We start from the raw sequence: 24,281 nt of genomic DNA, 5'->3' as shown, positions 1-24,281 counted from the left end.
GAAGGCTTCAGTTGATAAATGGGCACTAAACAGTTTCATTGTGCCCAGCTCTGTATTTTATTTTAATAGGAGAAATCGGAGATTGTATGACTCATCCACTTAATGAGGACCCCGTGTATATCACAACTGCAGTCTGAGAACCTACACAGAATTGGACTTCGGCGTTTAGCTAGGATGCCTGGTCATAGCTTTGTAATACAGAGAAAACAGCCCCGCTGTATACCAATTTCCTGCTTTCAAGGTATGGCATGTGAATCTGATAACAGAATCAGTACATACAGGTGCTTTGGCATGTAAACATTACACGCAGAGGGATACAAAAGTCTGGGAATTGAGTGCCCCTTCCCATGTGCACGAATGAGTGTTGTGGGACCAGGTGTCTGCATTCTCCACTGTGAATTTTCAAAGGGAATACCATCTTGTAACCAGACCACACCAAAGAGGTTTGACAATTAGTTTACTGTTTTCATGAACGAGACAAACATACAGGCAACCCTCTGAACTGTGAAGCAGAGACACATCAGCCAACGATACGCTGAAATCTTTTTTGCCTTTTTATTGCAAGGGTTCAGCACAGGAAATTTCAGCGGTCTGCATGATTTAAAGATTCCCCATCTACCTGTCCCCAGCCAGAAATAAATACACATAGGCATTAACCAACGAAGCATTGCTCCTCTGCGCCACATTAAAACAGAGACAAACACACACACACGCAGAGGAACGGAGATTCCTGGCATGCCAGAGCGAGTCATTTTTTCATCTCCAGCATAGCGCTGCCTGGGCTTCGGTGCTTGGCACTGCAGATGTTGCAGAACTTTACCGACGAGATCTGGAAATTAAGCAGGACGGGATTAGTTTTGTGAAGTCTATTACGTCGCTGGCAGCAAAGACGTGCAAAACAGAACTGGGGAATCGTGAATTTTTAACAGCCAATATGAGAAGAAGAAAAAAATCTTGCGCAGCATAAAATGAACAGAAATGTGATTAACGAACGTTACAGCAATGCTGTTTAGCAGAAATTTATGTGCACGGGAGAAAGTCGGACCAGAGGAACAGCAGCATGCTCTCACAGCTAGCCGCACAGAGGCCGAGACACAAATATGTGAGCATTTGCATGCATGCTCTGGCAGAGGTCCAAAAGGTAGGGTTGCCAGCCTCCAGGCTGGGGCTGGAGACCTCTTGGAATTACAACTGACCTCCAGGCGACAGAGACTATCTGGAGAAAATGGCTGCTTTGGAAGGTGGACTCTGGGTGTCATTAGTACAGCTGGCAACAAAACCTAAGAAGGGCCCTTTCCACACAAACCTTTTAAAATGTTTTGAGGCAGGAAAGAAAACATTCCCTCTGTGGAGTTCCACACTGTTTTTCCCCTTCCTTACGTTACGAAAAGGTTTTATTTCCAGCCTCAAAACATTTCAACTGAATCCCTTTTTAAAATGTTTCTTTAGAGTGAAATGCTTTCAAAACATCTTCACTTGCTGGGTGATCATATTTATGTTTCCTCTTGCCCACTGCTGTTTTCCATGCCTCTGTGCTGTTCCCAAACTTCCTTCTTGGCACCATTTTATCATATCACTGAACTCCCTCTGTTCCCCCTTGCCTGTCTATTTTCATCATTTCTGTATGTTTTTAATTTTTGTTTTGTGGGGGTAAAAGCTTAGAAGCATTGATTAAATGAGCTATAGAGAACTGTAGCAAGAAGCACTGAAGCATCAATTCAACAAATAACTCAAAGAAAGAAGCAAAAAGCTCTGAAACGTTTCGAGGGGGGAGAGTGGGAACAAACATTGTGATAAGGGGGGGGAGGGATTTGTGTGAAAAGGACCAATGAAATGGCCCATTCAGGGGCTGTAATTCTGAATTTTTGGTAAAACCAGGTTCCATGTTTCTCTTTGAAGTTACCCTTTCTCTTCAACTCAATGCAAACCACAGGATTTCTGGATAATGAAAGCAGCTTTTCAAACTTGTGGCATTAAAAGGTAAAGGGGTGTTATTTGGGATGTGCTCACGGCAGTCGCTCCAAGCGCCTACTGAGATCCAGTTAGGAAAAATTACTATAATTATTTTATAATCCACAGTAAACAGATGCGCTTTCCCAGTGGATGGCAAAACAGAAAACAAAAACAAAACCTGATCTGTCCTTTTGTCTTTGACTAAGGTAATTTCTGGAATCCACAGAGATAAAGCTGGGCCCTTACTGTGTTAGATTCGGGAATGCACTCTTTGTGGAACATATGCCTGCAGTGAAACACAGTGACTCGGAAGGCGTCAGATGCATCTGGCAAAGGAATAGAAAAATAATACAGGTCACGTTAGCGAAATACATGAGCAGGAGTCTATAAAAAGCACAGGGATCAAAGGTGGCACCATATCATTTGTATAGTCCCCTTTTAGAGAACAGTCTATGAAGACATTCTCAAGTTTACAAATGGAAGCCTTTCATAAGTCACACACATTTTTTAATTATCTGGCTCCCTATGTGGGTCTCCCATCGTCTTACATTGCCTGCATTAAATCTTTAGTGCTTCGATGCTCTTAAAAACAAACAAACGCCGCGCTGCATTTTTTCACTGCTGGACTAGCTACATCCTCAGATGCAATGAATGTCAACAATTAAAAAGAAAAGAAGAAGTGACCTCTGCACCAATGGTTAGCGTTGAGAGCCACACTTGTACTCTTTGAAAGGGGGTTATAATCACTCCCCTCTGCGTGTAAATACAGCTGGTGACTTGCCCCAAGTTACCAGCTGAGCTGCGTACATCCAGGATTTCAGCCCAAACATTGGATCTAGAGTGAGTATTCATTAGATAACTCAAACATTTATCTACATTCACACAGACTGCACTGTGAATTTTAATTGTACTCGGCTATATAGCTAGAAAAACGCAGTTCCATATTAACAAATCTATACATTTTTTTGTTTAATTCCAGCAAAAAGGTAAAAAGAAACGACCAGAGGAGTAACGTCAACAAACTGTTAATGAGCGATTTCACATGACACCAACGATTTCTGTATTCTGTTAGCAACGTTAACAACACTTATACACTGAGCCTGAAATGGTGGAATCTTTATCTTTGACGAAAAACTTAACATGGAAGTCACTAGGGCGACTAGAATAACTAGAATATCCAAAGGGTCTAATCAGCAGGGGCAAGATTAACCGATTTCTAATGTCCCTGTAAAATTCACAATGGATCAGAATATGGGTGATTGTCTCAGTTGTATTTGCATTACAACAACAGGGTTTTGGGTGGTTTCTTCTCAATTGCATCAGAATTCACAAATCTTTTTTTTAATTGAGACAAAAAGTCAGTAGAGGTTGGAGCCAATGACTAAGAAAGAATCTTCTTGCTCTCTTCTGTTGGAGGAAGACTTCATCATGGCAGGGAGCCTTTGGACCCTTCCTTTTCTTACTATTGCCCTGTCCTCCCGAAGTCTTAATCCTCCTCTCATAACCAGTTTGCCAAGGAGCAAGTGTAACCCCCATGCCCAGAATGGGTTGACCCAGTAAGGGGGTGGAGACTCAGAGCAGCAGAAAGGCTGCAAGAGCTCTTTGCAGAAGACAAGGCTACCTGACTCGGACCTTGATTTCTATTTATGATGTTTTAAAATTGTATTTATTATCTGCTGTACACCGCCCAGAGCCCCTCGGGGATGGGGCGGTCTAGAAGCCCAAAGTATAAATAAAAAAATAAAAAAATAAAAATATAAGCCCTTAACACCTTGTTAAGGTAATTGCAATATTGTTGGGAACTACTGGGAAGGTAGTTGTTGTTTTTGCTATGTTGTAAATGTTGGAGTTTATTGTTTCAGGGTTTTCTTTTGTGGTTGTAATGGGTGAGAGTTCTCCTGGAAACCTTCATCATGTTGCATCCTGTTCATCAAGCCCTTGGAGTCTTCAGGAGCCAACCCACTTGCAAAGAAGAATTTGGACTTGGCAGTATCAGTAGACTGTAAATAGAAGGACTTGAAATGCAACCTGAACAGGACCTTGAATTGTAACGTTAAATGTTGATGTTTTAAAAGTGTTAATTGTAAAGAAAAGTAAACCATTTTGTTGTTTAAAAATTGTTGTTGCAACTCATTCCAAGTACTGCCCCACAGAACCCACAGAAGGAGGTTACACAAGCCAGAATAAAGCTTGGCGGGAAGGATATCCGGGTTCCTCTCTCTTCTCATTGAAGAAGCCCTCAGGGGAGGAAGGCAGGAAGAGAGACACTGTGCTCCCATTGCCATTGTAAATCATGAGGCCCTGAGTCCAATAAACACGGGCCTTGCCGCAATGAATGGGACAGGTTTTGCAGAGCTAAAGTTGCCCTAGAACCGTGGTGGGGAACCTTTGGCACTCCAGATGTTATGGACTACAATCCCCATCAGCCCCTGCCAGCATGGCCAATTACATCTGGAGTGCCAAAGGTTCCCCACCACTGCCCTAGAAGGATGGAGGATCCACTATGAAATTGAGAGGGGTCCACTTCCATTGCTTGACTATCTAGCCCTTCCATTCCGTAGGAACCAGGTTAGACAGAGTTCATCACACACCAGTGGGAAAATCTTGTTCCAACGGCATGCACAGCTCTTTCGCTCACCAATTCCATTTTTGTTTTAAGTAGTAGTAGAAGAAGAGTTGGATTTATATCCCCCCTTTCTCTCCTGTAAGGAGTTTCAAAGGGGCTTATAAACTACTTTTCCCGCCTCCACCCCCCACAACAAACACCCTGTGAGGTGGGTGAGGCTGAGAGAGCTCTGAAGAGATGTGACTAGCCCAGGGGTAGGGAACCTGCGGCTCTCCAGTTGTTCAGGAACTACAATTCCCATCAGCCTCTGTCAGCATGGCCAATTGGCCATGCTGGTAGGGGCTGATGGGAGTATGCTGGTCCTGAATTTATCTGGAAAGCATGATGGTTCTACTGGATTTTAACAAGGTCACCCAGCTGGTATGTGTGGGAGTGCACAGGCTAATCTGAATTCCTCAGATAAGCCTCCACAGCTCAGTTGGGAGAGCGGGGAATCAAACCCGGTTCCTCCAGATTAGAGGACACCCGCTCTTAACCACTACGCCACTGTATATTTTGTTTATTTTATTTATATCCTGCCTTTCTACCCAATGGGACTCAAAGTGGCTTACATGGTTCTCCCCTCTTCTGTGTCATCCTCACAACAACCCTGTGGGGTAGGTCAGGCTAAGAACATGTGGCTGGTCCAAGGGCACCCTACAAGCTTCTATGGCAGAGCGAGGATTTGAACCTGGGTTTCCTAGCTCCAAGTCTGATGCTTTTACCACTACACCACGCAGCAGCGCTGGCCAGGATTTCAAGCAGGGTATAGGGAAGGGAGATTGACACGATCCGCTGCTTCCGCCTCCCAGTCTGACCACTGAAAATAGTGGCTGCCAAGGGATTATCTGATATTTCCCTGTAAAATACACTTACTTGTAGGAAGTGCAGGGGAAAGACACGCCTCACAGATACTCTCTTCTGTAAGAAAAAGAAAAAGTTAAAATCAGCACAGAGACAAGGTGTTAACAGTTCAGATCCTCTGAAGATGCCAGCCACAGATGCAGGCGAAACATCAGGAGAGAATGCTGCTAGAACACAGCCATACAGCCTGGAAACCACACAGCACCCCAGTGATTCCGGCCGTGAAAGCCTTCGACAATACAAGTTAATAGTTACCTTTGAAATCCCCCACAATATTTATTCTGCAAGTTAAATAACACAACAAAATCTCCGTGGGGGGTAGCCATATTAATCTGTTCCAGCAAACCCACACAAACAAGGCTGTAGCATCTTAAGGGTAAAATGTTGACCATAGCACTTGCTTGTTTATTTGGTACCTTTAAATTTTGCCCTTCCCCCAACGAGTGTATATTGTTTTCCCTTTCGTTTTATCTTCACAACAACCCTGTAAAGTAGATTAGTTTGAGAGGGAGTGACTGGCCCAGGGTCACCAAGAGAGCTTCAATATTTCATGGGTTAGCGCTCACTTTGGAGTTCCCTTTACACACCTCGTGCGCCTACTTCTCAAAAAACGCAAGCTACCAGAAATCTACCAGAAATTCTATAAACTGCTTCAAGACTTTCTATTATTTTCCTCACCATCCCAGAAAGCATTTGAATAGGTACTTCAGGTGCTTCCCTGTTAAGATTAAAGGACCCCCATACAGTGACCAGCACAGATCAAAGGGCCTTACAGCATTATTATTTCATACAGAATCATCCATGTCCAGTACCCGTCATAGAATACAGGACAAAGAGTCTCTGGCTTAATGAGCCTTAATCTAAAATTTGTCATAAGGGAAACAACAAAGTAGAGACAGGGATAATTGAGGGTAGATTAGTGCATTAATCCAAGCACATAATGGAATAAATGCACATGTGCCATCAAGTTGCAACTCACTTATGACAACTACAGCAAGGGGCTTTTAAGGCAAGTAAGAAGCTGAGGCGTTTGTCATTGCCTTCCTTTACGCAGCTTTCCTTGGTGGCCTCCCATCCACCAAGTACTACCCCTGCTTAGCTTCTGAGATATCATGAGATCAGACAGAAGCATATCGAGGGGAAATGGCCCCCAAGGGCAACACCTCCTCTGGGCGCCCCCCCAGTGCTCGGGGGTGGGACTCGGGGGCAAGGTTTGGACCGAGCCCCAACCCCACTTCTCTGCAGATCGGCTCCTGCTGTCCCCAGGGACTGGGAGGGCAAAAGCCAGCCTGCACAGAAGTCAGGGGGGCAGAGCTCGGTGGCAGCGGGTGCCACGGCTGCCCACCACCAAGCCCCACCCACTGTCTCCCTTCAGGGCGGTGGACTTGGTGGCATGCTGCTGGGGGGCACACTATTTTGTCATGTTGGGGTCCCCTAGGGACCCCCCACATGACTGAAAAGCGTGTGCCGGGGATATCAGTGACCCCATGTCCCTACAGGCCTCTGAGATCAGGCTATACCATGCTGCCTCCCCTTGTTTGTGTGATAAAGGTATAGAAGAATCAGATTAGCAAACATTGACACATGGAGCTGCCTTTATACTGAGAACAACTTTTGGGTGTACCAAGGTCAGGTCAGCACTGTCTGCTCTGTCAGGCAGCAGCTCTCCAGGGTATCAGGAAGGCACATTTCACATCACTTAATAATATCTGATCATTTTTATTGCTGGAGATGTCAGGAACTGAACCTGGGACCTCATGCATGCAAAGAAGGTGCTCTAACCACTGAGCTATGCATCCCCCAACCTCTGTAATGGGTGCTGGCCAGTTTATATTGGAAAACTTTTCGTGTTAGCAACTTGCAAATGTGTGCTGTACATACCATCCACAAGGACTCCTCTCTTTTGCTTGCGGTGCATCTTTTTCAGCAAGGACAACGAGTCGGCCACGAGGATCTTCTTGCATCCCTCCCGAAGCATGATCTAAGACACAGAAGAACACAGTCCCATCTCAGTGTGTCGTCTGGCTTCTGCTCCCAATCGCCACTAAAGTCCAGATTGCCCTTTTGGTAAGATGTTGTACAACACACAACTTGCCAGTAAAGCAGCCTTGTCAATTACTCATTCTGGAGCATCACACACAAAAAAATACTGGATAATTCAAAGGGCATGAGTAATTGTTGAGAGCCTGTGCAGTCATACCTGGACGGATGGCTGGGACCAGCTACTTTAATGGGGCACTGCCTTAGACACAAGTGCATCACAAAACGCCACGGATGGATCCAAATCACCCAGAACCATCAGGGGCAGGCAATTAGCCACTACCCTGCTCAACTCCAGGTGTGCCCCACTCTAGTCCACTCCCTATGGGCATGCTGTTTCAGAAGGTTTACTTTGGATTGCCAATGGGTCATCCTGGGGCCATGCCTCCTCATGGGATGCATGGACCATCTACTTTGATGCCTCCCCATGGGTACAATGGACCCCCTAGCCCTCGTCTGCATGGCTACCAGCGGATCCCTCACCTTATCCAAAGGCCCCTGGTGCCGTCATGAGGGCCCATATGGGGGCCACTGTCCCCATAAACAAAAGGACAGAATGAGCTAACATCAAGAAGTGATCGGTAATGATGAATTCTTCTTGCCTCGATTTTTTACTTCTCGTTAGACCAACATTCCTGCAAACCAGACCTTTGCTTCTTGTTGTACCACTTCACTTGTGAAAGATTCTTCTATCTGCTTTGACAGCATATTAAGAAGAGTTTCTTTCCTGTAACAGGACTCAAGGTGGCTTACAAACTCCTTTCCCTTTCTCTCCCCACAGCAGATATTCTGTGAAGTACCGTATAAGCTGACCCGAATATAAGCCAGGGCACCTAATTTTACCACAAAAAATGGGAAAACTTATTGACTCGAGTATAAGCCATCTAACTTGACTCAGTAGCAGCTAAAAACACAAGATTTGGGAGCAAGATGAGATAGAGTTGCTTAACAGAGTTTGCTTTAGGGATGAGCAGCTTTCCAGCACTCTAGGAACACAAATGAACCACTGTTTTCCTCCAAATGTAGAATAATTCTGGGATTCAAAACCATGCCAGATAAACTTTGCTCCAAAGAAAATCTTTCTCTTCAGCAACATCAGTATTTGTCAGTAAACTACTGTATGAAGAATTGTATTCATCTAGAATGCAATGCACCAATAACCCTTAGGAGAGAAATGCCTCAGTTTCTTTTTAACTTCAATATCCTGCCTTGCCTTACGCTATCGCACTTGCACGCACCTACATCTTGCCTTGCACGCACAGCCTAGTTGTAATGCTATGCAGGCTGTCCTTACAGCTTGTTTTTACAGCTCTCTGGTGAGTTAGAAAAAAGCAGCAACATGCTTACCGGATCCCCACAGAAGCCCCAGCTCCGGCCGCCATCTTGGAATTACTGTATATACTTGAGTATAAGCTGAGGAGGGCTTTTTCAGCATAAAAATGTGCTGAAAAAGTCAGCTAATACTCGAGTATATATGGTAAGTGGGGCTGTGACTAGCTCAAGGTTACCCAGCAGGAATGTAGGAGTGGGGGAAATAAATCTGGTTCACCAGGTTAGAGTCCGCTGCTCATGTGGAGGAGTGGGAAATCAAACCCGCTTCTCCAGATGACAGTTCATCTGCTTTTAATCACTACACCATGCTGGCTCTCTCATTCTGGTTTGTTTAGCAACATTGTCACTGCGATTAACAAGTTTTAATTTTTTTTTTATTCTGTACCTGGTTAGTACTCTTTCTGATGAAATGCAGTTTGCAAATAAAATTATTTTTTGTAAAGAAGAAAAACTGGGGTACTTTCCTATGCCAAGGTTTTTGGACTCTCTCTTCTTATTAAGTTTCCGTGTGCTGTTCTTGAGCACCGTGATTAAGAGCAATCCTTCTAAACACACCACATTAATACAAATTGATTCTTTGCTAATTAGTGCAAAATAAATGAGACGTAATATGCTAAGTGACCAAAAAAACACAAAATGAACTGCAGTTGTATGAAGCTTTCCCAAACAGAAACCTCAGTCAATTAAAGGTTTAGCTGATTAATCAATTAAGAAAGCAAATGTTCAATTTATAGTTAAACAAATTGTTTTACTCCTGAAAAAGTAGTGGTATTCTTTTGAAATAAAGAAGCAATTGCTGTAGGTATTTGTAACTTCAGATGTACCGAAAGATCATTACTTTCCTCTTAATCAATCTGACTAGATTAGGGAGCCTTTGGAATAAATTAGAATGGCTGCATGCTATCTTACTGGAAAGTAGGATGAAATCATTGCTGAACTTTAGTGCAAACTAATTGAGACAATTTTAAGCTCTCCCCCCAACTATTAATAAAGGCATGCAAACTAATTAAGACAATTTCAGCCCCCCTCCTTATTATAAAGGCATTCAAACTAATTAAAACCATTTCAGGGTCTCCCCCCCCCCCCAACTTATAATAAAGGCATGCAAACTAATTAAGACAATTTCAGGGTCTCTCCCCCCCAACTTATAATTAAGGCATGCAAACTAATTAAGACAATTTCAGGGTCCCCCTCCCCCACTTATTATAAAGGCATGTAAACTAATTTCAGGGTCTCTCCCTCCCTTAACTTATTATAAAGGTTTGTCACTCATACCTGCATGGTGAGCATGATAGTTACCATTACTCTCTGCCATTTTGAATAATGGCAGAATGTTTCAGAAATGGAATTCTAAAAACTTATGTGGGCCTTCCCTCAACAATTGAACCTGCTCACAAAATCCTTTTAAAGAAGATTGTTTCTGGAGCTAAAGATATTTGCATGAAGAAAGACCGATGCAGTGTTATCAAGAAATACTGTACAAGGCTACATTAAACTTTATTATCTGGCAATCTGAAGGCTACAAATAATATACAGCGACAAGAACTGGCGACAGCCAAGGAATATTCATTCTCTGTGTGTACATTACTTTGAACAACATAATCAGCCTCTGCTTAGGCACACAATTCTAACCACTGAAAAACATAATAAAAGTGCAAAAAACAAAGCAAAACATAAGATTTTACACCACAGCCTAAATTTTCTCTCTGGGGTTTAATTGGATAACTGAGTCTATACCTCTTCATACACACGCACACACATCTAATTGGGGAAATTATGGGCTGAATTTTTCAGTGAATGGAAGTGGCTAGCCTATTACAGCAAAATGTTACTAATATTGTCTAATACAGTCTACTAATACTAATACAGCCTACTGGAGTAACTTTCTTTAGGATTTCATTGTAAGTCCCTTTACAAGTGGCATTTAGGGTAGATCTGGATGCAATGATAAATACCCAATGCCGTCACCAATAATGGCAAACCAATAGTGAGTTCCCCTCCTTCTCTCCTGCAACATGTAGCTATGGAAACAAGCCTCCATATTTATCATGACCATTATTGCTGTCCAGAGGCATAGCTCCAAGGAGGCGGGGGCGCATGCAACGTACTGGGCATGCTCCCCTGTGGGGGTGTGGCAAGGGCGTTCCGGGGACATTCTGGGGCAGGGCGGAGGTGGAGTACGCACTAGTGCACCGGGTGCTTTCCCCCCTTGCTACGTCTCTGTTGCTGTCCTCCTAGGGGAGGAAAGCACAGCAAGGTTTGATTCTGTTCACACAAGGCAGGATTGGCCCACTCCAACCAACACTCCTTAAAAAGCTGGATTTCAGTTTCCAGGAAAGTGAATAATGAGAAATTCGACACAGAAGAGGAAGAGGGAAAAAAATTCAAACTTTCAAGGAGCTGCTTTTTGAAAACCTTAGCAGGCAAGCCAAGGCAAATTTTCCAGTTTGGCCATGACTGACTACAAAAGACAGAGATCCATGAAGAATGGTCTATCCCTCTGCTCAGCAAAACTGGAAGCCTTCCTTCAGGTTAAGAAGCAGAAGGAGAGTTTGGATTTATACCCCACCTTTCTCTGTAAGGAGACGAAAGGTGGCTTATAAGTTCCTTTCCCTTCCTCTCCCCACAACAGACACCTTGAGAGGTAGGTGGGGCTGAGAGAGTTCCGAAGAACTGTGACTAGCCCAAGGTCACCCAGCAGGAATGTAGGAGTGCGGAAACACATCTGGTTCACTAGATAAACCTCTGCCACTCAGGTGGAGGAGCAGCGAATCAAACCCAGTTCTCCAGATTAGAATCCACCTGCTCTTAACCACTACACACTACATCAAAAAGTGGTGGTCACGAGGATAACATGAGAGAAAAGAATGTTGCTATAAGCTGCTCTGAGTCCCCACTGGGGAGAAAGGCATGATATAAATAAATATAGCTGGTTGTTTTTGTTTTCTTTAAATTGCATTTTCCCCCCTTTGCCGTAGGTGCCTTTGGGTCCCTTCAGAGAAATAAATATTTAGGTATTTAGGTATGGGGGCGAGAAATAAGCATCACAAAATTGGCTGGCAGATTTCCCCCACTCCGCAAAATTGCCAGTTTGGAATCTGGCAACAGAGGGGGATAGAGTTGGCAGACAGGAGAGCCTGGGAATCAGGGCAGGCTGAAGACTGCATTGACAGCACTGTTGATTTGAGAAGAACCACCACCAAGGGGAAAGAAACAACAGTCGCCTTAACTGGGTCTGGAAATTCTGGTGATTTTACCCTAGGAAAAAAAATCTGTGTGTGTGCGCGCGCGCATATATTTTGATGTGTCTCTATAAGCTCTGAGAAGCATGGCTGCTCAGAAAGAAAGGATATGTGAAATGTGTGTGTCAGGATTCGGAATTAGGAAATTACTGTTTTATTGCCTAAATTTCAGCGTAATCTCACTCACTCTGGCAGGCTTGTCAGAGCTCCGTTTGTGATTTAATTGTAATAAGGAAACACTGCTGGTGGAGCAGCCATTTATTCTGCGCTAGCTAAACAGTGCTCCGAGGCACATGTGTCATTTTTGATGCACGAGCGGCTCCCCTTTAAGAGAACGCGTCCCTTTTTATGGCGAGATAAATTAAGCTGCAGCTGTCGGCAGTCCCCTTTATTTATGATTTAATATTCATCTTGTTGACGAGTGAGATATAAAATGCAAGCACTTTTTAGAATGCGGCTTTAACTTACCCCTGTTTAGTTCCAGACAGACGATTCGGTCTCGCCTGGCCCATGAATACGGGAACACTTTCTTCTGTTGGCGGTGTCGTCATTATTAGAGAGGCTTAAATCATGCCCACCAAATGACGACAGGAGTGTCACTCAATTCACTCATCTTTCTACTAACGTCATTAAACAGTGGTATGCTCCTGAAACATGATGCTTTCGGGAAAACACTAAGGGTATCACGTGGGCCCCCTGTTCCACTTGCAGAGGCATGTGGGGAAAGGTGCCCGAAGCAACATCTGCTCCACTGGCTGAAGGAGCACCCTGGCGGGACCGGGCTGAAGGGAGGGGTGTGGGGGCCCCTCACATGACCCAACTAGCATGCACCCAGGGAGATGTGACCCCTGTCCATCCTGAATTACCTTGGTCATAGCTGCTCTGATTATTTGCCCTGGTCACCTGCCTATATATATAAAAAAAACCTTTATTAGGCATAGAATCCATATAACAGCCAACATTGTCCAAACAAGTATCCCATACATGAGAACCATCGCAGGTAATCATTTCAAAGTTTCTATAAGGAACCTAGCTACAAAAGTTAAAATCTCGGAGGCAGAATTGTTTGGTAGAAACGTAATCTTCCCCACAGTAGAGTATTCATTAAAAATTACAGGACAAAGAGCAAAAAGTCTGGTCCTAGATCCCTCGTATTTGGGGCAGTCGAGCAATATATGTTCCATGGTTTGAATCGCTGTGGTACAATGGGGACATTTCCGCTCTTGCAGGTTGATTTTTCGGAACCTTCCTTGTAGCATAGAGCAAGGGAAGGAGTTACATTGAGCCCTAGTGATTATCCATCTATGCTTGGGCTCCTGAAGTAAACTCATATTGTGGATGAGATGGATAGGTGTATGACAGATAAAACCATGCTAAAATCCTGGGAGGAAGCTCCACCCTCTACCGATTCCTATGCAAAGGTTGATGTGGCCACATGAAGCTTGGGAAACACATCTCGGTGTGGTTTTTGCAGAGACTTTGCAGGCCTGAGCTGTCAAGCATGTGAAATGAAATAAGGTATGCCAGGTTGAGAATCTGAATTTTTATTTAGGCAGATATTTATATCCCGCCTTTCATCCCAATGGTGACATAAAGCAGTTTACAACTTTAACTTCATGTTCAACCTGTGAAGCTTTCCTGAAAGACTGTCTGGCTACCATTACCAGTGTCTCCCGGCACTATGCAGACATAGCGGAAATGCTGGTTGATTCCTAGGCTCTGCCTTTAAAGGTTAAAGTTATTCCACAGCTATGAAATGGAGTAGAGATTTGGGACTGGAATGTTAAGATCTTAGCGAAGCTGTATCGCGATTTTAGAAGTTTTAATTCATATTGCATTTATTCCTAGACTCTCGTCTTTGTTCACCTGGGCCAATGGACAGAACTATGAGGCCTGATCAATGCCCTGCACAAAATCACAGTATCCCTTAAAAACGAACAAAGGGAACAGCATGTGTTGATGCAGACTGTGGTCCTTGGAAATAGTCTGAAAAATGATGCTCGATATTTTGAAATCACCTGCCTAGAATTCTTACTATCTAAGACAACCTCAGTGAACTTGAGTTGTACACATACAATAAACAGTTTCATTCGGGATGAATTAAAAATGCCATTTCTAGGTTCCCATCCGCAAATCAAAACGGGGCATTCACAGCGGCATTCTGCAGCAGTGCCCTGAGATAGCCACGCTTCTGAACCAATCTTCAACTCGTGGTGTGCGTGCATTCTTAGGAGGGAGCAGGATTTTCCTCTCCACCTTGTGACAAGGTGCTTGTAAACACTGAGCACGTGAGGAAAATGGCCTGAAAGTTAACTTGGCATAATCTTGTCTTTAGTGACTCATGGTAATCCAAAGTCTGATTCACAAATCTGTTCAGCAGTGTCAAAGTCACTTGCCCTATTAATCAAGCATGCATGTGTGAAGCAGTCCGTCGAGAATCACCACTTTTGCATACATGCATGAGGTATACACTGCCCTATCTGAAGAAACTACAATCTATTCCAGTGTGTTTACACACGCCAGGAAGATGCATTTCAACGTGGTTTCCTGATGCGTACACGTGCATGAAAGCCATAAATCAGTGGCTCTCATTCCAATGGCTCAGAGCCATTCCACCTGTGCACCATTTCCCAATGTGGCACCCACCCCATGATTCAGGGAGGTGGGCAAGGCCCTTGAGTGGATGGCAGAAGGTTTCCACATTGAAACAGCTACTGTAGAGGAATGGGTAAGCTGCAAGCTTCCCTGGAGTCCAGGCCTCATGACAGAGATGGAAGTAAATGAAGGAAACTGTGAAAGTGGCTTTTCACAAGCTATGGAAATAAGCACCACTGCCATAAATAGGTTCCCATGTTGAGTTAGATACTGGGGACGATTTTTGCTAGTGAAAGGGGAGACTACACAGAGGAAGGCAAGGACAGCCACCTCTGCTACACAGAGGAAGGCAAGGACAGCCACCTCTGCCCATCTTTTGCCTAACGAGGTCAGCATTAATGGAACTTGATGGCACTTTCAATCACTATGTCTGCCACCCCAAGCTGGATAGGTGGTATGATAACATACACTCAGGCCCTTTCTGCACAGCGGAAAGGGCGCTGCTCCACCGGCAGAAAATATGCCGGTGGAAGGGAGGGGGCCATTCGCATGGGAGCGTGCGAGCGGCCCCCGCAGAAGCCCGCACAGAGGAGGCTCTTCACTCACCTCGTCCTGCAGCGTCGGTCTGGAGGGCTGCAGGGACCCGCCCATGCTGCCTGCTTATACGACCTCCAGAGGGGTCAGAGAGGAGCAGCATGGGGCGAGGAGTCTCTCAGCAACCCCTCCAGACCAGCGGGTGGAGAGATGAGGTGCAGCGTGTATGGGGGGGGGACAGGAAAGCGGTGCCTTCACACCGTGCCGATGGGAAGGCGGCGTTTTCCAAAAACCTCCCTTGGGAAGGGAGGTGGAAAGCGGCACCTTCACGCCACTCGGGACCGCACAGGACGGCGCTGCTGCATTGCAGCAGCACTGCCTGTGCGAACGGCTGCCCAGGGACCAGTGTTTTTCTGGCCGCTGTTTTTGGCCCCATGCGGAAAGGGCCACAGACAGAAAGGCAGTATGGAAGAAAGATCTTTGGGGGACTCTTAAACCAACCTCATATGCTTAAAGTCTGTTATGAGCTATAAAATGAAAGGCTTTAGCATAAACTGTTATCATACCACCCAAGCCCGTTCCAAGAGGAAGTAATAAGCAAGGGTAAAGGAGGAATTATCAGAATAAGAGGTGTTAGCAAGTGACATTCTCAGGATTACTTCATCCAATATTATTGATTCTATTTACTGCATTTATAGCCTGCCTTTCTCCCCAACATGCCCTCAAAGTGGATCACATCCTTCTTCTCTTCTTTCAGTAAGTTAGGCTGAAAGTGTCACCAAGGGCATCGACTTGAACTTGGGTTTCCCAGATCCTACCATGACACTCTAACCACTAGACCCACCAGAACATTCATCCTGCTCTTATGAATCCATCTGAAGCATTCAATGTGTACCGTCAGGTATGTATGTGAGAAACTTGGATTTCCAAAGGCATTTATTAAAACAGAGCTACACACTGACAGCCAGCATCTGTTTTCCCTCATTCTGTATACAATTGCAGCAAACACAAATTTGCTGCTGCGGACTACGCAAAAAGAATGTGCAAAGTACATTATCATCGATGACACTACTGCCTTTTTTCTACTGGCGCGGTTTGGGAAGTATTTGGAAATGAAGGGAACTCCAGAAAAATTTTTTCCAAGAGGATTTTGGTGGGGAAGGACCTTCCTCCCATGGGGTTCCATACTGAGCAGATGGTAGGGGCAGCTCGGTACTGGATCCATCCTGCTTGTATACAGCAGAGCATCAGACCAGTATCAGGAAGAACATAAAGTTCATTGGACTGCCTTGGGCCACTTCCTCTCTCTCAGCCTAACCTACCTCACTGGGGTGTTGTGAGGATGAAACCAAGGAATACACCACCCTTAAGCTCCTTGAAGGAAAGGGGACTGACTACAAAATCAGCTGAATGGGGGGAGGCACAGATGGGAGATCTCCCCCATCTGTTATACCTTCACCTACAAAACAGGACCAGTTTAGAACCCCAGTTCCCACCTTGCTAGATTTATTTCCTTTCGTTCAGGTGACCAACGGACGAGCGAGGGGAAGAACGGACAGAAGTCAGCAGCAACCAAGGGTGTTTACCTGTAAATTGTAATCCTGGAGAATCTTGACCAAGGAGTCTCTTAGATTGGGAATCTCCATGCCTTCTTTTATACGATGGATCAGGAGGATAGGATCAACGTGTGTCCCGATGTTATTTAACAAGCCAGTAATAAAAGCTGCAAGGAGAAGGAAGGCGGCTCTTTCAAAAATGCACATCAAAACCAGAAATGCAATCCTGGACTGATTTTCAAGAGTGACAGATCCTCTGGGTAAATATAAAGGTAGTCCCTGTGCCAGCACAGGGTCATGGCTGACCAATGGGGTGATGTCACATCATGACCTTTGCCAGGCAGATTATGTGTATGGTGTGGTTTGCCATGGTCTTCCCCAGTCGTCTACACTTTGCCCTCAGCAAGCTGGGTACTGATTTTTATCAATGTGAGAAGGATGGAAGGCTGAGTCAACCTTGAACTGGCTGCCTGAAAGGGACTTCTGTCAGGATCAGACTCAGGTCGTGAGCGGACCTTTGACTGCAGCACTGCAGCATTCCATTTTGCACATGGGGGCCTTCACGACCCTTTAGTTCAGTGGAGGCGAACCTTTAGCACTCCAGATGTTATGGACTACAATTCCCATCAGCCCCTACCAACATGGCCAATTGGCCATGCTAGTAGGGGCTGATGGGAATTGTAGTCCATAACATCTGGAGTGCCAAAGGTTCGCCACCACGGCTCTAGTTGGCCATGTCAGCAGGGGCAGATGGGAATTGAAGTCAATGAACACCTGAAGCATCAGAATTGGACACCCCTGCTCTAAGGCAAAGGAACATCAAGACGAGTCTTGTCTACTCAGAATGGCCTCAGAGTCTCAAACTGAGGCCTTTCTCATCACCCCTGGAGACACCACAGACCGAACTTGATGACCTTGATGCATGAACTCATACAGGGGAAGGCGGTCCCTTAGATATGTGGCTCCCCAGGCCTTTGAAGGGCCTTAAAGGTAACAACCAACACCTTGAATTGTGCCCGGAAGCAAACGGATAACTACCAAAGCTGTTGAAGCTTGAAAAATCAATGCAAAGGAGAAGCATGAGACAGGAAAACAAGCAACCATTTCATCTCCTTTATCAGGCGGCAGCACATGTCCCAGCAGCTGTGCGATGCTGTCATCTCTTATGTTTATCAGTGCCATATGCTGGAGCATGAGAGGAGATTTTTTTCTTTAGTACATAATAGTACTACAATTATTCTATTGCCATTCTGTTTCTCGCACTATGCAGGCTGGCATGACTCCTAAATCAATCTGACTACATTGTTTTTGTACCACGGAAGGAACGTTTGCATTCTCCCTCTTCATGTTTGATTAGAACCTCTCTCTTCCACTCACTCCCAAGTGCCGCGCGAGAGCCAGGGAAGGCCAGCCTTACGTGGTTTGTCGATGGAATACAAGATGAGGTCTTCCCAAAGTTCCGCGTCGTCTTGCTCCTTGGCAAACTCAATGGCCTTATCGACATCGTTCAGTTCCTCCATTATCATCTTCAGGGCACTCCGGCTGTTACCCATTCTGCCTAGAAAAGCCAAGAAAAGTCAAGAGTTGCAGAAGGAACACCTTCCTTCCCATTGCGACTCTCCCAGCTCTTATGCTGCAAATTCTGATTCAGACTTCTTAAAAAAACCTACAATACCTTCCATTTGCCAACTGGAAATTCTCTCTCTCTCTCTCTCTCTCTCTCTCTCTCTCTCTCTCTCTCTCTCAGAAATTTATGTACGATGGAAATATATTTAAATCTCACTGCACAAGACCAGGATTCTAAGAGCAGCCCCAACGGCTCCTTGCAGAGGGGAACTTATTTTGGGCAAATATGGAAGATGCTAGTTGAGCAAGCAGACGTAACTCACTTGTTCTACTGCAAGGCCTTCCCAGGGATTTGCAGGACAGGGGTTGCCTTTAAAGAAGCTAATACACGAGATACAGCTGAATTAGGTTCTGTTCATTTATTCAGAACTGCCTTGCTAGCTTTTGAGCAGAAGGACCTTGTGGGATCAAAACCAGGATTCTAGAAATGGCTTGTGGTTTGGAGCATCCTTTTAATTCCACTGTTCACAACTGTATTCAAGTGGCAAGAGTAGATATATTCTTGGCAGCTGCCATAACCTCAATTGTATTCACCCAGAGGGTTGCATAGTGTGATGTAGTGGTTAGAGTGTCGGATTAGGAGCTGGGAGACCCAGGTTCGAATCCCCACTCTGCCATGGAAACTCATTGGGTATCTTTGGGCTGGCCCCTCTCTCTTAGCCTACTCTATTTCATAGGGTTGCTAAGAGGATAAAATGGAAGAATGGAGAATGGTGGTCTAAGTTGCTTTGGGTTCCCCGCTGGGGAGAAACAGGCCATGTAAATATCTTTAAAAAACCTTCAAACTAGGCTGAATGAACCAAACATTGTAGGAATTTTATTTTCGACTGATATTCAGTAGCTTAGGGTTTCATTTTATGGTGTCATAATTTTGGCATATATATGGTGTCATAATATGGCATATACCATAGAGGAAGACTCAAGGGTCTACCAAACGATAAGAGGCTTTGCCCCTGCAGCCCAGGGCAGTTGGATTCCATTGCGCACATTCTCCTCCACTGCCCACTTTACCAGAATCCAAGATCCAGCTTATTAGTACAAATCATTGACTATATGAAAACCCTGACAGAGCTTGATAAAGTAAATATGCTCTTAAACTGCAATGACCTTGACTGTTGTCTCGCAGTGGCAAAGTTTCTGGCTGAGGTTTGCGAGCTGAACTTATGATTTAGTGTGAAGTTTTATCTAGTAATTTTAACTGTATTTATATTGCATGTTCTGTATGCCAATAAAGGCTTATTGAAAAAAATTTTTTTGGGCATATTTCAAAATATTTGCCTATTTGGTTCAAAACCTCTTGCATGCTATTCAATCTTCAGCATCAGGAGGGCTACAACTTAAACAATCTATTCGTTTTATTTAAAAAGTATAGTCCACTTTTTTACTGTTTATATGAAATCAATTAAAAAGATAAAAACTTGAAAAAAATCAAAATATCAGGCTGCGGATTGGTGAAAAACGTATGAATGAAACACTGCAATTCATCAAAAAGGTAGTTACGTACTTAACAGATAAACGGTTTCTTCTACAAAGTTTCTTTGCTGGCAGATTTCGAGAGCCTGAAATTTCCAAAGCAGAAATTTAATACAATGGTATGTTTGTTATAGACCAAACTTCCTTCCCCATAAAAGTGATATTTTGAAGTATTACAAAGCACCAAACATGTTTCTAATTAAGAGGCATCACTGTTGAAGTCAGAGCTGCAAAGCTTTCAGACTCCTGTCAATGGACCTTCGAAACTGCTTTAGAGTTCGGCCACAATGCGCTATGAGAAATTAAAAAGAGGGGTTGGAATTAACTTCCTGGTGGCAGCGATATATACCTTGGAAGGAAAGAAACAAACAAACAGTATTTTCCACATATATTCACAAAGAAAAAAGATAGTGGTCATGGCAGGAACCATTAAAAAACCATATTGTGGGCTGCCACAATACAATCTGGGGGATATTCATTCTACAATTCTAAAGGTTTTCCACCAGAGGGCAGCATTACCCATAGAGTAGCCAGCACAAAATCCCAGACTGGTTAATACAAAAGCCACATAAAGACGCTTTTGCAGAAAGGAGACATTTCCAGATATTTCCCTTACCTTTTCCAATGGGCAATGAGTGCTGTCTCTGAGAAACGGAAGTAAGTTTGGTCGGTCATATTCAGCGTAGAGGCTGATCTGCTTCTCGTGGAACTTTTGCCCTTTATGGTGATCCCTCTTGAAAAGTTTGTGCAAATACTACAAAAACAAGCAGAAAGAATAAGTATAAATAAGTGTAAGTAACCTTTGACATGTACCAAAATGTTTCAACACATAGACTACTGAGTAAACTAGATAAAATATGTCTTTGAGCAATTTCGTCAAGTTTGAGAACATTTTGTTTCATAACTTCCATCGAGAAGTTCACAACTAATTCTGTCATTTTCCGGTTCCTATCATTTAACAAAAATGTGGTTAATTTAGCACCTTTTTGATGACTATTTTTTTTTCCAATAAGACAGTGTCTAAGAGGATATATAAATAACAACATTTTACATGGTCTATAAACAGGTGAGTAGATGTATCTAGAACATTACATTCATGTAAGAAAGAATAAAGGCTATTATCCCTCACGAAATGTCACATGTCTACTCCTGGCAAATAGGATACAGCATTCAATTTTAGGGAAAACCCAATAGATACAGCCAGAAAACTCAGTATAAAATCCCAATTCCAAAGTCCACAAAATAGAGAGTCCCAACAGGGGAAAAACGCTATTCCAAAGGCTACATAAAAACATATGCTAAACGAAGTGTAATAAATGTAAGTAAGTTTTAGTAACAAGGGCAGTAACTAATTAATATATATAAAGTGGAAAAGTGGAAACACATGTAAACGAAATCTGCAAACCACAAACAATCCTCAAACTGATCACACACCAAAGAATCCATATGATATTCTACATCTTTCAAAGACTTGGCAAACTAAACATGCGGATTCCACACCTGTCATATCCTAGAGGTGATCAAATACAGTACATATCCTTATTTGGAAAAATAACTGACACTATTATCTGTTAGTGTCATTTTTTTCCCATTATACATCTAGCCTGCCTTTCTGTCCTCATCAGGGTCATCACGGTGGCTAACTGATTAAAAACGCATCATAACGTGCCTTAAAAACTATTAAACCCAAACAAAAAACAAGTACTTCAAAATAATGTGAACCAAGCTAAAACAGACATATAAAAATGTAACAGCAAATTAACCCATAGGTTAGGGAGGGACTACTAAGGGAACACCAGACAAACCAAAAAGGCTTCACCTGCCAGTGGAAGATGGCAAGAGAAAGGACAAGGGACTGTCTCTTGGGAAAGAGTTTCGGTGTTTAGATGCCAAAGCTGAAAAGGCCCTCTCCTGGGTTGTCACCCACCTAATCTCAGAAGGTGGGGAGATCTGAAGCAAAACCTCAGAAGATGGCCACAGTAGTTGTGTAGGTTCATAAGTGAGCAGCTACCAACAGACTGGCTTAAGCACCTTCCACACAGGCCAATAAACATAAAACCCGGGTGGGGGGGGGACTTCACATGGATCCTGCTCCTGAAGCAAGTCCTTTCTGGGTCCCCCCCCCCCCCCTGCAATCCAGGTTTTATGAGAATCGCGATTTCTGCTATTTTTTTTAATGTGCCCCACGGCTGCAGCAAAACAAACAGCCATGGCTGTGAGACGCGTTGGGCGGCTGTGCCTTATTATTTTTTCCCCTCGCCTCTCTCCTGCATAGCTTTGCAGGAGAGCATGGACGTCCAGAGATGTCAGTATGGCTGCAGGGGAAGGGGGGTCATCTGTGGCCGTCTGTGCAGCAGAAAGAGCCAGGTACACTACCAACAGGTGCGCCTTCGTGTGAAGGGGCATCGGCCAGCCGTGTTGGCTCCAGGGTTGCCCACCCAGAGCCATGCAAAGGGTCTGGGGCTCCACCGGGCTCATGTACCCCAGCTGCACCAGCGCGTTCACTGGTTCATATGGAAAGGGCTTTAGGTCCCACAGTAAATCTCTGCTGACAGAATGGAATGGAACCTCCTTGCCCTGGTCACTGTAACCCCCAATAACCCCCAAAATACAGCTCCTAGGGATTGGGGGTGAAGGGGGAGTAGGAGGTCTGCAGCAGGATGGGGCAATCAGTGAAAATGGTGTCCCCTCCATGGCAGAAACTTATCACGGAATCCAAACCCATATCTTCAAGCACCTGGTGGGTTTGGGGTTTTAGCTAAAGGAGGATTCTTTTCCATGCTAATGTCATATCTGCTGCTCAAATCAGAGACTAGATTAGTTACCACCAAGTAGAGAAAAAAAAATCTACACTATGCTTTAAGCTGCCTGCAGGGAAAAAAATCAGTCATATTTACCACATGTTGCAATTCAGGCCTGTTTGCCAATTCTTCCACAACTTTGTCAATCTGAAAAGTGGGGGGAAAAGGGAGGGGGTCAGATTTAAAAATGAGCAGTGATTCTAACAAATGCCCTGCACATTTTGCTCAGGAAGAGAGACCAGAGGCCACCCGCCAACATAATTCAATAACGATACTCACAGAGATTTTATCTTCATTATCCAAAAGCATGTCAACTGCTTTCTAAAAAAACAAACCAAGACAGGGAAGAGGAAATGTCAAAAATCTTATAGGACCACACGTACCTTCTGATTTTGACTGCCAACGAGACACAGTCGTGCAGTTGCAGGCGCCAGAGCAAAAGAAAGAAGAAACTAGAGTGGGTGAAAGAGGAGACTGATGGCTTTTGTAATATTGCCGGAGCCCACAACTGACAGCACGTGCTTGGTGCCTGCTACTAGCTAAGGCAGATGATGTTTGATAAGAGGACACAGAAGGCTTTTCCTGCCTCGGCTCGCAAAAAGAGAGACACGCTTGCATGCAGGATTGTATCCTGCCTCAGTGGGGAAAAATCACAAGTTTGCTATTCTAAAACAGATATTTAAAAGGGGAAAGGACCCGATAGTCTTTGCCTGACCCCTGTCAAAATGCATGGAGCTAATGCGGATTCAGTCTTCAGTGGACTTCACTGTTGGGCCTGTTGAGGCAATGTCTCCACACCTTCCTACCCCTTCTGGTAGGAAGAGAGCCATGAGTGCACAGTACCCCCCCTCTCTCTTTTTACTCCTGGGAGGAACGACTGACCAAACTAGGACATCCCGCTTTCACTGGACTAGCTCTTCCATAAAAACAGTTCATTCCAATTTTTCCTCATGGTGAGGGAAGACTTGACACCCACTCTTGCTCTCTCTCCATAAGGAAGATCACATCTGAACAGGCTCTATGGTATGAAAAATGTTCAGATGTGTTCATATATGCCTTCAGTTCCCTCATATTGTCCTCCTGAACTGAACTAGACCCAACTGATACTGCAGTGCGATACTAACAGGTTCGCACTGTTAAAGGCAAAGGTGGATTCTTCAGACTCCTGTTATTCTCCACCCAAAACGTTCCCCCTACTTTGATTTTATTCTGGCCAGTCAAATGAAAGAAAGGAGGATTTTGCGTAAGGCCGTCAGCTATAATTTTTTTGAATCCCAGTTCAAGAACGCAAAACTTCAAGTTAGATATATAGCCATTCAGAAACATGGCAGGGATATCTCCACAGCAGGTGTGATGTGGGCTAAATTAAAATTGGTTTTTGAATAATTAGCACTTGCAACTCATTCAGATTCACTCTCTCTCTTTTTTTTTGGAAAAAGTGACAGAACTGTAGCAGAAAAATACCCATTTCAACATTATATGGGTTGCACTTAATCCCAGCCAAAGTATCAGGCACGTTTATAGATGTAGGTAGTACAAACCATGAACGTATTCCCCAGAGGTGATACGACAGTCTCCTGCCCCTGTAACATTCCACATGCTTTTATTTTCATAACTTTCAGGATCCTTTGATACAAAAACAGTCACTATACAAAGGTTT

At 44.2% G+C, this 24,281-nt stretch overlaps 1 protein-coding gene across 1 annotated transcript in view; it reads right to left on the bottom strand.

The window, feature by feature from the left end:
• Nucleotides 1-531: 531 nt before the first annotated feature.
• The window catches only part of VPS41 (VPS41 subunit of HOPS complex), a 150,733-nt gene continuing 126,983 nt past the window's right edge, over nt 532-24,281 (bottom strand). The window contains exons 20-29 of the mRNA XM_048511443.1: nt 22,901-22,942; nt 22,718-22,768; nt 20,437-20,574; nt 19,852-19,906; nt 18,139-18,279; nt 16,752-16,888; nt 7,304-7,403; nt 5,435-5,479; nt 2,200-2,279; nt 532-829 (exon numbers count right to left, since the gene is read on the bottom strand). Coding sequence (XP_048367400.1) covers nt 749-829; nt 2,200-2,279; nt 5,435-5,479; nt 7,304-7,403; nt 16,752-16,888; nt 18,139-18,279; nt 19,852-19,906; nt 20,437-20,574; nt 22,718-22,768; nt 22,901-22,942 — 870 coding nt within the window. The 3' untranslated portion in view covers nt 532-748. The remainder of the gene's footprint in view (nt 830-2,199; nt 2,280-5,434; nt 5,480-7,303; nt 7,404-16,751; nt 16,889-18,138; nt 18,280-19,851; nt 19,907-20,436; nt 20,575-22,717; nt 22,769-22,900; nt 22,943-24,281) is intronic.

Source organism: Sphaerodactylus townsendi, linkage group LG11 (assembly GCF_021028975.2).
Source record: "Sphaerodactylus townsendi isolate TG3544 linkage group LG11, MPM_Stown_v2.3, whole genome shotgun sequence".
NCBI lineage: Eukaryota > Metazoa > Chordata > Lepidosauria > Squamata > Sphaerodactylidae > Sphaerodactylus > Sphaerodactylus townsendi.
Note: the sequence above shows the minus strand (reverse complement) of the source record. Positions and strands in the feature narration are given on the sequence as shown.